Raw genomic sequence first — 16,681 nt, 5'->3', positions numbered from 1 at the left:
AAATCCACATGGAAATGCAAGGAACCCAGAGTAGCCAAAACAATCTTAAAAAAAAAAAAAAGATGGAGGACTAACACTTCCCAGTTTCATAAATTGCTACAAAGCAAGATGAATGGATTAGAATCAGAGTTGGACTGATTTTCAGCAAGAGTGCCAAAACAATTCATTGATGAAAGAATAACCTTTTAACCGATGGTGCTAGGACCCTGGATATATATCTGCAGAAGAATGAAATTAAACCCTACCTCACATGTATACAAAAGTTAATTCAAAATTAATCAAAGCCCAAATATAAGAGCCATAACTATAAAACTCTTAGGAGTATATCTTTGTGACCTTGGATTAGGCAATGGTTCCTGAGATACAACATCAAAAGTAGAAGCCACAGAGGAGAAAAGAGAAATTGGACTTTGGCAAAAATTAAAACTTTTGTTCTTCAAAGGACATTATCAAGAAAGTGAAGACGATCCACAGAATGGGAGAAAATATTTGCAAATCATAATCTGAGAAGGATCTGGTATCTAGGATATATATAAAGAACTTTTGCAGTTAAAAAAACCTAAATTTTTAAAATAGGTAAAGGATCTGAATAAACATTTGTCTAAAGAAAATATATCAATGGCCCATAAGCACATAAAAAGATGTTCAAAATCCTTAAGTATTAGGGAGATGCAGTTCATAACCACAAAGAGATGTTATGTCACTCTATACCTGCTAAGTTGACTCTTATCAAATAGTTGGAAAATAACAAGTATTAGTAAAGATGTGGAAAAATTAGACTCTCCTATGTTGCTGTTGGGATTGTAAAATAGTATAATTGCCTTGGAAAATAGTTTGGCACCTCTTCAAGAATTTAAACGTAGAGTTAGCATACAAGCCAGCAATTCCACCCCTAGGTATATACTCAAAAGAATTGAAAATATATCTACACAAAACCCTTTTAAAGAATATTCATAGAAGCATTATTCATAACAGCCAAAAAATTAGAAACAATCCAAACGTTCCAATGCAAATGGATAAACAAAAGCATATTCATACAGTGGAATATTATTCAACTATAAAAAGCAGTGGAGTACTGATTCACAATAAACGTGGGTGAACCTTGAAACGTTATGATGAGTGCAAGAAGCCAGACACAAAAGGCCACATATGTATGATTCCATTTATATGAAATACCCAGAATAGGCAGATCCATAAAGACAGAAAGTGGATTCGTGATTGCCAGGGCCTAGGGAGAGGAAATATGGGAAGGTGACTGCTATGGCTACATTATTTCTTTTGCAGGTGATGTAAGTTCTGAAATTAGATAATAGCGGTGATTGCACAACTCTATGAACAAACCAAAAAGCCACTTGATTGTTCAGAAGGAAAAACTAGGGAGGTCGTGTCAAAAGGACACCAGAAGCCAACTTGAAGAGATTTACTGATCAAAAAAGGAGACAATTTGAGCATCCGTAAGAATAATAACTACAGTGGATTGAAACACTCCACTTCAAATATGTTTAAGTGTATGAGTTAGTAAATATGTCAAAAAATATAGAAGCTAAGAACTCAGTATTTTGAAAATTGTTAATAGAAGATAAGCATTAACTATTCATCCTTCACTTTCTCATTTCATACAGAAACTATTTGGTTGTATTCCAAAGCAACCAAATATTTGATGTGAAGAAATTTCTCTTTCTAGAATTATAAGCTTTACAAACAAATAAGGAGTGATGGAACCATAATAAATAAATGAATCTAAGCAGTGATCATCATAACTGCTAGCTTCACCAGAAAGAGACAAACACAGATGTATGCACCTATGGAGTAGTAGTCTTGCCAAAATAGTAGAACTTTCATCTGATCAAGCCCCTATATCTCACTAACAAGATACAGGAAGTAGAGGACAAAGAACATGTTAAATACCATGGGGATACAGTCATTAAAAATCAGACTCTGAGGAACTCTGCAGGACAAAAATAAATTACAAAACAAAAAAAAGTGGGGGGAGGGGGGGGAGAAGAACCTGTAGATTAAAAGACACTTAAGAGATATACCTGCCAATTACAGTGCATGGACTATAAAGTAGTCCCCCCCTCCCCCCCCCCCCCCGCACCAACCCCCACCCTTATCTGCAGTTGCACCCTCTCTGATGTCAGTTATCTGGGGTCCACTGCAGTCTGGAAGCAGATGATAGTAGCCTAATGCTGTGTCACGATGTATGTGTCATTCACCTCACTTCATGTCACCTCGTAGGCATTTTAGCATCTCATATATCGTGGCAAGAAGAAGGAGGATGAATGCAATGCAATAAGATTTTGAGAGCCCACATTCATATAACTTTTATTACACTGTGTTGTTGTGTTGTTATAATTGTTTTTTATTATTGTTATTAAACGTTCACTGTGCCTAATTTATAAATTAAACTTGTCATAGGTGTGTATGTATAGGAGAAATCAATATATATAGGGTTCAGTACTATCTTCAGTTTCATGCATCCACTGGGGGTCTTGGAATATATCCCCACATGTAAAGGGGGGACTGTTGTATTTGGAGCTCAATTAAAATGTAAAAATATATTTTATGTTATAAAATAATATAGTCTAACTGGGAAAATGGAACTGCTAAACTACATATTTGCTGAAATTAAAGAATTGTTCAAAGTTTTGGTATGATTGGGGCACCTAGGTGGCTCAGTCAGTTAAGCCTCCGACTCTTGATTTTGACTCGGGTCATTGATCTCACAGTGTGTGAGTCGGAGCCCCACGTCCAGCTCCAAGCTAGTGGTGCTGGTGGTGCAGAGCCTGCTTGGGATCTTCTTTCTTTCTCTCTCAAAAAGAAATAAACTTTAAAAAAATTAGTTTTTGGGGGGTGCCTGGGTGGCTCATTTGGTGAAGCATCCCACTTCAGCTCAGGTAATGATCTCATGGTTCATGGGTTCGAGCCTCGCATCGGGCTCTGTACTGACTGTGCAGAGCCTGGAGTCTGCTTTGGATTCTATGTCTCCCTCTCTCTCTGCCCCTTCCCCCCACCCCACTCTCTGTCTCTCTCTCTCTCTGTCTCTCTCTCTCTCTCTCTCTCTCAAAAATAAATAAACATTTTAAAAAAGTTTTGGTATGATAATAGTACAGAATAGGTTGTTTTCCTTATGTTTTAGAAATAGATACTAAACAGTTTACAGATGAAATGATGTGATATCTGGGATTTCCTTTAAAATATTATGGGGGAAGGGCACTGCTATAAAGAGTTAGTGTGAGGGATTTGGGGAAATAATAGAACTATTCTATATCTTAATTGTGGTGATGCTAACCACAAAATCTATACAACTGATACCAAAAGGGGAAAAAAGTCAACTTTGCTGTATCTGAATTTTGAAAATAAAATTTAAAAATTCATATTATAGGGAGAATGAGTGGAGAAATAGATGAAATAAGACAGGCCATGACTTGACAATATTTGGGGCAGGGTGATGGCACAGGGTGGATTTGTTGCACTTTCTGTCTACTGAAGATTAATATATATAATTATTTAGAATATAATGTGAAAGCTTGTAATACTTGAAATCACTGATGACAAATTTAGGGAAATATCTTTGAAATGAGGGATTCCTAGTACTGTGAAATACTGCACAGTGTAACAATAATTAAAATATAATTGGACAAAGTTAGCAAGTAGAAGTTGTATGGTTAAAGATATTTTATACCATATAAATACATATGAGAAGTTACTCTGATAACATTTTGTTTTGTTTTGTTTTTAGGATGAGAGAAGCTGCAAGAAAAATAGAAGAAAGGCATTTTTCCAACCATGCAACACATGTTGAATTTCTGCCTGTTGAGTGGCGGTCAAAACTTACTCTTGATGGAGGTACAGTTTCTTTAAAAATTAAATGATTTAGTCAGTGGCAACAAAGTTGCTCATTGGAAACAAAGAGCCTTTCATTAAGTTGTCTTGAGTATACTCTTTGTTCTAGATTATTAACATAAAATCCATTGATTTTTAAAATAATTATATTGACATGTTGATTTCACAGCACAGTTTTCACCCCTGCCCTCTGTGGATTGGGGGGGGGGGGGAGCACGTGGGAGGAACAAAATGTCTAAAGGTTTTGATAGAAAGTGATTTGTCAACACTAAAAATATTTGTCCACGGTTCCATATGAGCTTACATTTTCTTTCTAATAATTTTCTTTTCCTATATTTGGAAGATAAAAATCTCAGGTTTTTTGTGTTCTTTTGTGGTTCTTGCATTCCTCAGGCTGGTGAATTGTTATAATCTAGCATAGAGAATTATACAATGTTTGTTTAATTAAAAATCATTTTTGTTTGCTTCCTTTAAGAGCTGTTATCCAAAATATGCATCTTCCTCTACACAGAGTTATGACTGTGTTTTAATATTTTAATATTTAAACCATTAGAGTAGCATGTTTCAGTCGATGATTTGCATAATCTGGAAAATGAGTTGTACTAGACATGATGTCAGCTGCTTTTGTGGAGCTTTGCCTGTGTGCGTAGCACTCCACAGGGCATTTTACATGGAGTATCTCATTGAATTTTCTCATAAACCAATGAAATATACCTAGTTTGTTTTCTCTACTGATAAGGAAACTGAAACTCATTAAAAGGTAAGTGAATCTAACTAAGAATGGCAGGCAGGATCTAGGTCTGTATGATACCAGAGCCTTGTTGTCACAGTACCAAACTGCCTCCCTGGATGATCTCCAAGGATTCTTCCAAGACTGTGATTCTGTCTCATAGTCAGTTAGGAATGTCACTTATAAACCAAAATGGCATCCAAACTTGTAATGAGTTAAAAAAAAAAAAAAAAATGCTAGTGACTAAAGAAGCCTTCTCAGCAGCAGGAGCACATATGTAAAGTTCTAGTGTAATAACACTATCTTTTGGGCTTTTCCCATTTACCCAGATGAATTTCTGAGTCTGCTCAGGGATGTAGACAACACAGATGAATGAACACTTAATAAAACTCAAATTTGTAATTTTCTGTTAGGTTTAAACTACTGTGTTAGTATCTCTAAGGCATTGTGCTGAGTGAAAGAAGCTAAAGGAAAAACACTACTGTCTCTCTCTATTCTCAAAACTGCTGGTGCCAAAAGTGTGGAGGTTTTTCCCTATACCAACCATTTCTCCCAGTTCTGGGTGTCCTGCAATTTAACTCAGTTCTGCCACAGACTCCCCAAAGAGACAGCAGTCAGGTTAAGGACTCAAGGCCACAAGACTGACTACCCCTCCCACCCTGCTTCAGATGCAGTCACACATACCAGGTTGGCATTCGTACTTCGGACTGACTGGCTATAAATTGAGGAAGGGGGATCCCGTGGGGGATCCCATGACCCCATCCTGAGGTTCAGTAATTTACTAGAATGACTCACAAAACTCACAGAAGCATTTGTTTGCATTTACTAGCTTAAAACGCATGTACTGGTTTGAAGGGTATTATAGAGGATACACTGAAAAGCTAGATGAAGAGCTGCACAGGCAGGGTAAGGTATGGGGAAGGGGTGTGGCGATTTCATATCCTGTCTGAGTGCACCACCCTTCCAGTATCTCCATGTGCCAATCCAGAGGCTCCCCGAACCCTGTTGTTTGGTTTTTATGAGGGTTCCGTTATGTAGATGTAATTGATTAAATCGTTGGCGATTGATCTCAATCTCAAGCCCCTCCTTTATGGAGGTCGGGATGAGGCAGAAAGTTTAACCTCTAATGACATAGTTGGTTCCTCTGGCAATCAGCCCCCATCCTTCAAGGGTTGCCTTATTAGCATAAACTCAGGTATGGTTGAAAGAGGCTTATTATGAATAATAAAAGAATTTCTTTCACCCATCACTCAGGAAATTATAAGGGTTTTAGTAACCCTGTGGCAAGAACCAGGGACAAAGATCAAACATATGTTTCTTATTACAGTTGACTCTTAAACAATATGGAGGCTAGTTAGGGGCATTGACCCCTCCACTCACATAGTCAAAAATTTGTGTATAACTTTTGACTTCTCAAAAACTCAACTACTAATGGCCTACTGTTGACCAGAAGGCTTACCGATAACATAGTCAATCAACACATATTTTATGTTACGTGTATTACATTCTGTATTCTTATAATTAAGCTAGAAAAAAGAAATTGTTGGGGTACCTGGGTGGCTCAATTGGTTGAGCATCTGACTCTTGATTTTGGCTCAGGTCAAGCCCCATGTCGGGCTCTGCACTGAGCATGGAGCCTGCTTAAGCTCCTCCCTGTCTCCCTCTGCCCCCCTCCTACATGTGCTTTTTCTCTCTAAAAAAAAAAAAAAGGAGAGAAAGGAAAAAAATGTTATTTCGGAAATGATAAGGAAAAGAAAATGCACTTATAGTAACTACTGTGCTGTATTTATTGAAAAGGATCCATGTATGAATGGACCTGCACAGTTCAAACCCTTGTTGTCTGGGGCCAGCTGTGTATCACGATATTATAGCAGTCAAGCTCAAAGATTACATAATTTGCACTTCCACTTATGTGACATACTGGAAGAGACAAAATTATGGAAACAGAACTGATTTGTGGTCACAGGGTTTAGGGGAGGGTTTTAATTTAAAGGGCAGCTTTTTAGGGTGATGGGAACAGTTCTGTATCCTGATCAAGGTGCTAGTTATGCAAAACTATATATGCATTAAAACTCAGAGTCAATTTTACTGTTTGTAGATTTAAAAATATTGATAAAGAGGACTTGCCTACAATAAACATCATTGTCCTCATTGGTATTGAAGGGCTAAAAACATTTCTTTTAAATCGGGAATAAGCTAAGGATGTCTATTCTTATAACAGCTCCTCAACTGGAAGGCATAACCAGTCAATAAGATAAGGAAAAGAAATAATAGTTTTAAGGAATGGAAAAGATCTGTTTTCCTTTGCGGGTCTTATGGTTGTATACACAGAATACACAAAAGAATTTGCAGAAAAAATGAAATTAATAAGATAGTTTACAAGGCTGTGAAATAAAAGCTCTATATGTGAAAACAGCTGCATTTCTATATCCCAGCAGACTATTTGAAATAGCATAACAATATAAGGTTCCTAGAAATCTAATAAAATATGTATATTTATATTTAAAATGAAAAAAAACTGTTAAAAGATATTCAGTACAGCTTAAATATGTACAACGATCATTTTCATAGATTGGATGATTCAGTATCCTAGAGATGTTAATTCTCCCAAACTAACCTATAGATTCCATGCAATGCCAATCAAAATCCCAGTAGAGTTTCACAAAACTCAACAAGCTGATCCTAAAATTATTGTAGAAGATCAAAGGCCCAAAAGTAGCAAGATACAGAACAAGAGGATAGAGAGGGTGTCATGTCCTGGTAGATAACGGAACTATTTTTCTACTTTTGTATTTAAGACAATTTAGATTGGCAGAAGGGTAAGCCAACAGATCAGTGCACCAGACTAGATACCCCTAGTTTGTGCTTAGGATCTGCGCTTAGTTTGCAAACCTGATGTATGACAGAGACGGCCTTGGAGATCACTGGTAAAGGGTGGCCTGTTCCATAAATGGTGCTTGGTAACCAGTTATCCTATGGGGGAAAAAAATGAAAATGATCCCTACCTCACATTTCAGATAGATCAAACACATAATTTATGAAAGCTAAGACTTTAAAATGTATTAGAAAAAATATATGGGAGAATATGTTGTGTTTTTTTTTCATTTTTTTTTTTTTTAACGTTTATTTATTTTTGAGACAGAGAGAGACATAGCATGAACGGGGGAGGGTCAGAGAGAGAGGGAGACACAGAATCCAAAGCAGCCTCCGGGCTCTGAGCGGTCAGCACAGAGCCCGACACGGGGCTCGAACTCACGAATAGTGAGATCATGACCTGAGCTGAAGTCAGACGCTCAACCAACTGAGCCACCCAGGCGCCCCGAGAATGTGTTCTTAAACAAAACACAAAAACACAACTATAAAGTAGCATGGATAAATTTGATTAGATTGAAATTAAGAACTTCTTTTTCTCAAAAGATACCATTAAAAGTAAGGCAAGCCACAAATGGAAAAGATGTTGCAACAGAACAACAGATATAACCACCAAAGCTTTAATATCCAGAATAAAGAACAAGAAACTCAAATGGATATTGATAGGCAGACGCACTCACACACACACACACACACACACACACACACACACACACACACGTGGATATATATGTGTGTGTGTGTGTGTGTTTTAAATACATATTTTTATATAATAAAAAAGTGCATCCCTCTAGTAATCAAGGACATGCAATTTAAAACCACAATGAAATATCTTTAAATACCCATCAGGCAAAAATTTAAGAAAGTGACAATACCAAATATTGATAAGGATGTTCAGCATTGACATTTATCATTGACTATTGGTGGGAGTATGAATTGGTGCAATCACTTTGGAAGATGGTTTGACATATTCTTATCTTGTTGACTGTGCATGTGCCCTGTGACTGCAGTTTCACCCCTCGGTGTATATATCCTAAAGAAACTCCCATACATGTGCACCAGGAGACATTTACAACAGTGTTATTAGGAGCATAATTTATATTAGCAAAAAACTAAAAATAACTCAGATGTCTTTCAAAGGAAAATGGGTACATTGTTATGTGTGTAGTGCTGTACAACAGTGAAAATGAGGGGATTACAGCTATCTGGCTCAACATCAGTGAATCTCAGAAACATAGTATTCGGGGTGAAACAAACAATGGACAGTAAGTTAATTTCTATAGTGTTCCGAAACAGACAAAATGAAATAAAATATTTAGTCTCTGCTAGTCAATGCTACAGAATTGGCTAAAATTATTAATGAACATGTAGGAAATCTGTAAAGAAAAGTAAGGAGTGTAATCAACACAAACTTATTTTATTTCATTTTATTGTATTTTTAGAGAGAGAGCATGTGAGCTGGGGGAAGGGCAGAGGGAAAGAGAGAGACTTTAAGCAAGCTGTTCACTCAGCGCAGAACCCAACACAGGGCTCGATCCCGTGACCCTGGGGTCATGACCTTAGCCAAAATCAAGAGTCAGACGCTCAACGAACGGAGCCATCCAGGTGGCTCAACACAAACTTCTTATTGGTGGTTATTTTGAGAGGAAGGGGCATTTGATCATTTAGGGATATACTGTGGGTTTTAGAAGTACTGGCAATATTCTTAAGCTAGGTGGCAGAAACATGTTTTCCCATATATAAATTACTCTTTCAGTTGCACAAAAATATTAAATATCTTCTTCATATGCATGTGTATTGCCCAGTACAAACTTTTTTTGGAAATGCATTAAAATGACATTTAAACTTTTCATATCAGCATGGTAGTCACATCTTTCACTTTTACAATTTAAAAATGGGCACAGGCTGTAAAATAGGTAGTGCAATCCATATCCTTTATGTCTTTGAAAAGACTTCTGGCTTTTGCCTGAATCCTTGTCTTCCAGTCATTATTAGATTGTATTAAAGTAGGGAATAAATAAAAAGCAATGCAGTGAGAAACTGGAAGATAAAAATATAAGCCTTCTGCTGCCCACCTTGCGCTTTCATATTATGATATTCATCCAGGTATAGTGATTCTTTATATTTCTATAAGAAGTGCAAAGTTTTCTTCACTTTGTTAGGCATTTAATAGAATAATCTTCCCAAAGTAGAATTTCCACAAGTTAGCTGTAATTGCACTACAATTTATGTAACTTTTTTTTTTAATAAATTATCCCAACTTAATCTTGTTTATTGCGGAGGCCCGTTGCTGATTTGCCTTTGTGCATATTTGTAATTTGGCAGCTCCTGCCCACAGCACCTTTGGTTCACTGAAGATAGATACATGTACAGTGTAGGCAAACTTTTTAATTTGTTGCTGGTTTGTCACCAGTGGCTCTAGGCATTCCATATGGGTATTGCCAGGCCAAGGTGTGGAGGCCAAAGAAGGAGAAGAGAAAGGAAACAGGAAAAGAGGTATAGAAAGAGTGAGGTCATGTCTCTTAACACTTGTTACAAGAATAGAGATGGCCTGGTTTTGCTCTGGGTACCCCTGAATGTCATGCAAAAGCCAGTACGTAGGAAAAAAATGGTAAATCTTTATAGATTTGATAATGGTTTTCATCCTTAATGTTCCTTTTCTTCCCACGTCCCCTTTTGTCTTTTACTGGTTTTTTCGCCGGGGGGGGGGGGGGGGTTGGTGGGGGCAGGGGATTGCAACATTTTGCAAGAAAGGAAAGTTCATTAGATCCAAAGCTACTCTTGAATATTTTTCTTTGAGACTTTTTTTTTTTAATCAACATACAGTGCAATACTGGTTTCAGGAGCAGAATTCAGTGATTCACCACTTACATACAACTCCCAGCTCTCATCACCATAAGTGCCCTTCTTAATACTCATCACCCATCTAGCCCATCTCCCATCCACCTCCCTCCATCAACCCTCAGTTTGTTTTTGTTAAGAGTATCTTGAGGTTTGTTTCCCTCTCTTCTTTTTCCTCCTTTCCCATATGCTCATTTGTTTTGTTTCTTAAATTCCACATATGAGTGAAATCATATGGTATTTGTCTTTCTCTGATTGACTTATTTCACTTAGCATAATACATTCTAGCTCCATCCACATCGTTACAAATGGCAAGATTTCATTCTTTTGATGGCTGAGTAATATGCCATTGTATATGTCTACCTCATCTTCTTTGTCCACTCATCAGTCAGTGGACATTTGAGCTCTCTCCATAGTTAGGCTATTGTTGATAACGCTGCTATAAACAGTGGGGTGTATATACCCCTTTGAATCTGTATTTTTGTATCCTTTGGGTAAATACCTAATAGTGCAATTACTGGATTGTAGGGTAGTTCTATTTTTGTTTTTTTGAGGAAATTCCATACTGTTCTCCAAACCACTCTTGAACACTTAAACATGAACTTAAAGACTTATTGTTTCAGAGAATGTAATTTTTTTCATATTTTTCCCTAAAACAAAGATCTTCTGTAAATTTTTTTTTTTTTTTAATTTGTAGACACTGTTGATTCCATTACTCCTGACAAAGTACGCGGTTTAAGGGATATGTTGAACAGCAGTGCAATGGACATAATGTATTATACTAGCCCACTTTATAGAGATGAAGTAAGTATCATGATTGTCTTGTTGCTGTTGGGTATCTTTTAGAGTGTTAGTGCATGTGTCCTGAATTTGAAATTTTTATGCACTTTTTTTTTTACAAGCAAATGAGCATTTACAGGGATCCATTAATCTACAAATAGCCTGTATTAGTGAATTTGATTGTCTTCAACACATTGGGAAGCCCTTAATACCTGAAAGTAATAGGTTAGAAAATAGCTCTTTGAAAAATATCACTTTTCATAAATCTGATTAATTGTATCTATAATTATTATGCTCACAAAAGAGTTTTAGACATTTAGAAATTTCCTTCAAGTTTTTTGTGTGTAATAGACTTGCTTTTATTGTGTCATTTGCATGTGGATTCATTTAGTTCTTAAATAGTAATGTTGCTTATGCATCACAAAAATAACCCTGAGAGGTATAAGAGTAAAAGTTTATTCAGAGGGATGAGAGATCCTCTACTGAATACATTTTGTCACTTTATTGATATGAGAAAAAGAATTGTTTCATAGGAATAACCTTGTTAATTACCTAGCTTGTGTTATCTTGTCTAATCCTCATTAAAACCCTATGAGGTAGATATAATTAATATCTTCATTTGAAAGATGAGAAAATGGGTACAAGGAGTAGTTACTAGTACAGCTCTCTGTGCTGCTCCAAGCCAATTCATTTCTGATTTTGTTCATTCAGAGCCATTCCTGATTCATTCAGGATATCCCTTGCACATCTACAGAAATATGTTTGGTTAATCGCCGAAGAACCTCCTTCTCTTTGGGCTGCCATCCCCTTAGGATTTTTCGCCATTCCTCTTTCTGGATCCCCTCTTTCTGTATCCCCTGTATCTCTACCAGTACAGAGTAGTCTGCCACGATCTGATAACAGTAAAAGAAACTATTCTGGACCTCATTCTAACCCAACAAGGAAGGCCTGGTTCATGAAGTACAGAATTTACCTGTTGGTAGTCCTTTATAGTATATGGTGAGTGTTGTTAAATATGTCCTAAAGGTTAAGAAATTGAATTATAGTATTGCAAGTGAGACTAGTTAGTGGGGAAAAAAAGGAAAGAGGATGGCTGAAAGCATATAACACACACACACACACACACTCAGATGCCATGGGTATACCTTATACACACAGATATATGGTTGGTAGTATTCCTAAGAAGGTATCCAGAATGTTTAAGGGTAAAATGTGCTGAGGCATGTCCCCCAAAACTAATAATAAGAGTTTTGTAAAAAGATTTAGGTTGACATTGATAACAAGAAAAACTAGAAAAAGTATCAGACTCAAAGCTCTGAATGTTAGTTAGTGATGATGGAGAAAGTAGTCACTTTCTAATTTACACTTACACCTTCAAAAATAGTTATCCTTTGAATGGAGTTTAGTAAAACAGATATTCGGTAGAAAGAGGGAACTGATGACTGAAATAAATGGAGAACGCTCAGCGTTTTAAATTAGTCTGTCCTTTAATCCAGTTGAATTTTGCAGAAAAGCTCTAAAGAACTTGTGGCTGAGTTTCACCAGTCCTGAGCAATGTTTCCCAAACATCCTTAAGTAGAACAGTTACTTGGGGTACTCATTAAAAATACAGCTGACAAACAGCCTCATGGGGCTCATTGGAATTGAGGGTATTAATGTGAATTAGTGATTTTGAACATATTGGGATATGTAGAGATATCTATATATTTAAGTGGATATATGTACATATGCATGCAAATATTTCCCACCTGTGTGCATTGAAAGGGCCACAAAGTAAAGACACCCCAATCCAATGAGTACACCTAGCACCCAGACCTTTGTCTCCAATACTGTTAATACCCTCTCAGAAGAACTAGTGTTCCTAAGGGAAATGGCTGATTCCAGGACTGAGGCAGGATTGGTAAGGGTCGAAGCTGGAACTGCTTGTCATGACAGGAAAATGCTTGAAAGAATGATGGGGCAGGTCACAAGGACACAGGAGCCAAATTAAAGAAGCAGATCCCCACTGTCAAAATCTGGAACAATTTGAGCACCAAAATAATTAAGGAATTATCATTACTTATTATTAGGAATTAGGAATAGTTTTAATATAGAATTATAAGGATAATATAAGGAGTTATAAATCACTGCAAAATTCATAATCACTGCAAGATTACAAATAGATAAATAAGCAGGGGAGAAAGCTTCTCTGCTTACTGTAAATGCCAAGGGCTTTCTGAAAAATGTGGAGGGCACGCTGGAGGAAGACCCTCATTTTGCACTTGTTGTGGTAGGATCAGATACAAGAGACTTGGGCAGGATTCATCAATGGATGCTAAATTGAGGGTATAATTTTGATGAGGGACAGGATATTTGCATAGTCTTAAAGTGTATCCTCACAGACTGCTTATTAGCTAAAAAAAAAAAAAAAAGAACAGATATACAGTAGAGAAATTAGGCAGTACCTTTACTGGGTGTTACTGAGGGACACTCAGAGGATATAGCATCATTTATGCAGTACTCCAATCATTAGGAAACCTCAAGCAAACACAAAATAAGGAAGTTCAAATAAAGTAGGAATGGGACTAGGTCCTTTTTAAATGTAAATATCATGAAAGACAAAGAATCCTTATGGAAAATGTTCCAGATTAAAGGAGGCTAAAGAGACATGGTGGCTAAAGACAGCATCTCATCCTAGACCATAACTTGTACTGGCTGGGGGAAAATGCTGCCAAGTGTATTATTATTAAATCATGTGACAGAATGTGAATGGTAGATCAGATTAGTTGAAATGTTATATCAAAGTAAATTTATTTTTTTAAGTTTATTTATTTATTTTGAGATAGAGCCGGGGAGGGGCAGAGAGAGAGAGGGGAAGAGAGAATCCCAAGCAGGCTCTGAGCTATCAGCACAGAGCCCAGTGTGGGGCTCAGTCTCACAAACCATGAAATCATGACCTGAGCCAAGAACAAGAGCAGACACTTAACCAACTGAGCCACCCAGGTTCCCCTCAAAGTAAGTTTATGAAGTTGATTGCTACACTCTGAGTATGGAAGAGAATATTCCTAGTCTTAGGAAATATACCCTGGAGTATTTAGAGATAAAGGACCATGACGTAATATATCCTCACATGGTTTGCAAAACCACATGGTTCACAAAAAAAATGTACGCACATGTGTGTGCTACAAAAACAAACAGAAGGAACGATAAAGCAAACAGGGTAAGATGCCAGCAATAGGTAAATCTTGGGTAAAGGATTTATGGATGATCTTTATCCTTTTTTTTCTTTTTTTGCCACATTTGATAAATTTGAAATTATTTCCAGGTAGAAAGTTAAAAAAAGGAAACAAAAAAAAAAAATGGTTTCCAAGGTCCCCTCCCTGGAGATTCTGATTCAGAGGGTCTGACATAGAGCTTATGAATTTGTGTTAAAACAGTTCCCCAAGTGGTACCATCAGGGAAATTTGGGAAACCTTGCTTAAGGTATCATGAAGAGCAAAGGAAAACTCTGAGAAGCAGGCCAAAATTGTTCTTAATTTTAAAAAAGGAAAGCAGATTCTGCAAATCAAAGCCCATTTAGCACAAGGTTGACATTAGCCAATATTCTAGAATAAATTATTTTTAAGCAGTTTGTGTTTCCTTAGGGATAAATAACAGTGATAATCTTAATGATTATCTCTTGCCTGGTGAATGAACCTTGTTTGGTTTATTTATTTGATAGGCATATGAAAGAGCTTTTTTTTCCCTTCCTCTCAGCCTTTGGGGTTAAATGGATGCACAGTCAAAAACTGCCACTTAACTAGCTGTGTGACCTTAGATCAAATTTCTCACTTTCTCAGCTTCCTCACTTATAAAATGGACACAAGATACATACCTGATAAAGGTCGTCATGAAGATTAAAGGTGTAATGTATATAAAGTTCCCAGTACAATTCTCAAGTTGTGATTATTTATATATCTGTCTTTATGTATTTCAAGGGTTCCCATTTAAGAAAAAAAAAAAAAAAGAATAGACTTACTCTGTTAACTCTAGAAAGTGAATAAAGATCAGTGATAGAAAATATGGAAAGGAACATGTTTGTTTACTAATGAAGAACTTTTTAAGTAACTAAAGCTGCTTTAAAAAAAATAGAAATGTCTCAAGGAAAAAAATTGTAAGTAATGTGATAGATTTTAAACTTTTTTTTAACATTTATTTTTGAGAGACATAGACAGAATACGAGTGGGGGAGGGGCAGAGAAAAGGAGACACAGAATCTGAAGCAGGCTCCAGGCTCCAAGCTGTCAGCACAGAGCCTGACGTGGGGCTTGAACCCACGAACCGTGAAATCATGACCTGAGCCGAAGTCGGGCACTTAACCGACTGAACCACCCAGGTGTCCCTGATAGATTTTAAACCTAAGGGGTGCCTAGGTGGCTTAGTCAGTTGGGCATCCGACTTCAGCTCAGGTCATGACCTTGCAGTTTGTGGTTTCGAGCTCCACATCAGGCTCTGTGCAGACAGCTCAGAGCCTGAAGCCTACTTCAGATTCCGTGTCTCTCTCTCTGCCCTTACCCTGCTCATGCTCTGTCTCTCTCTCTCTCTCAAAAATAAATAAACATCAAAAAAAAAACTTAAGACTTATTTATAGTGATCTTTTGTAATATATACATGTATCAAATCATTGTCATATACCTTAAGCTTATACAATATTGTATGTCAATTCTATCACAATAAACTGGAAAAAAGTTTTCAAAAACTAGAAGTGTCCACTTTAGAGTGGAGATCCTCCCTGGGGTAGATGGTGAGTGACTAATCAGGGATGCCACTGAGGGGACTCCTACCTTTAGAGCAGTTTAAATTAGATCATCTCTTAGTTCCCTTTTCATGGGAGATTGTGAGAGATGCTCATGGGAGGGACCTAATTAGTGATTGCACCAATAGTCATTAAAAAGCCATGCTTCAGGAAACAGTTTTGTGGATCAATTACTACTTCTCAGGTTATACTATCCAAGGACCAATTAAAAAAAAAAGGAAACTAATCCAGACTTCAGAGACATCATCAGAGACCTTTTGGCCCTTACTTTGACCCTGAATAAAGTATCATGAAAAATCCAGAGAGAAATATATATCTTATGTACATCTGAACTCTCTTCTCAATGACTTTTAAAGTGAAAAATTACAAAGAGAATGGTCGTGGCCATATCATTAAAATTTCCTGAAGCAGAGAGAAGAACAAAGGACTAATTATATTTTTCAGTCAGACTATATATGTGTGGATTCTCTCTTGAAACTGCTGGCTTTTTCTTTTTGGGTTGATTTTCTTAATAAATTTTAACTTGTAAGCAGCAGTTATGAGAATTAAAAACTCTTAAGCTTTTGAAAAGCCATCCATTGCCTACTGTGTTAAAGGTTAGCTGACTTTATTAGATAATATTGTAGAACTAATAAAATTAATACCATAGGGTATATCATTAATCTTGGTTCATATGTCTCAAATGAATATACTTGGTCACTAAGAGATCATAGCTGGGAGAATGTAATTGGATCAGTGAGGAAAGGGGGGGAAGAAAAAAACCCTAATTAGAGTAGACTTTTTGGACACATCATAGACGTGGACTTCTCCTTTTGCTGCTGACTGGATGATTTATAAAAG

The 16,681-nt window shown here is 36.8% G+C and overlaps 1 protein-coding gene across 5 annotated transcripts in view; it reads left to right on the top strand.

Moving 5' to 3' along the window:
• DDHD1 (DDHD domain containing 1) overlaps positions 1-16,681 on the top strand; it is a 108,913-nt gene that overhangs the window by 66,740 nt on the left and 25,492 nt on the right. For all 5 annotated transcript variants that reach the window (XR_007152925.1, XM_047862402.1, XM_047862400.1 and 2 more), the window contains 2 exons: positions 3,743-3,849; positions 10,986-11,092. Coding sequence is in view for 4 of the 5 variants with exons in the window: in XM_047862402.1 (XP_047718358.1) it covers positions 3,743-3,849; positions 10,986-11,092 (214 nt within the window). In the remaining variant the exon portion in view is untranslated. The remainder of the gene's footprint in view (positions 1-3,742; positions 3,850-10,985; positions 11,093-16,681) is intronic.

This window comes from Prionailurus viverrinus, chromosome B3 (genome assembly GCF_022837055.1).
Source record: "Prionailurus viverrinus isolate Anna chromosome B3, UM_Priviv_1.0, whole genome shotgun sequence".
Lineage (NCBI taxonomy): Eukaryota > Metazoa > Chordata > Mammalia > Carnivora > Felidae > Prionailurus > Prionailurus viverrinus.
The sequence above is the reverse complement of the archived record's forward strand: the minus strand, read 5'-3'. Positions and strand labels throughout refer to the sequence as shown.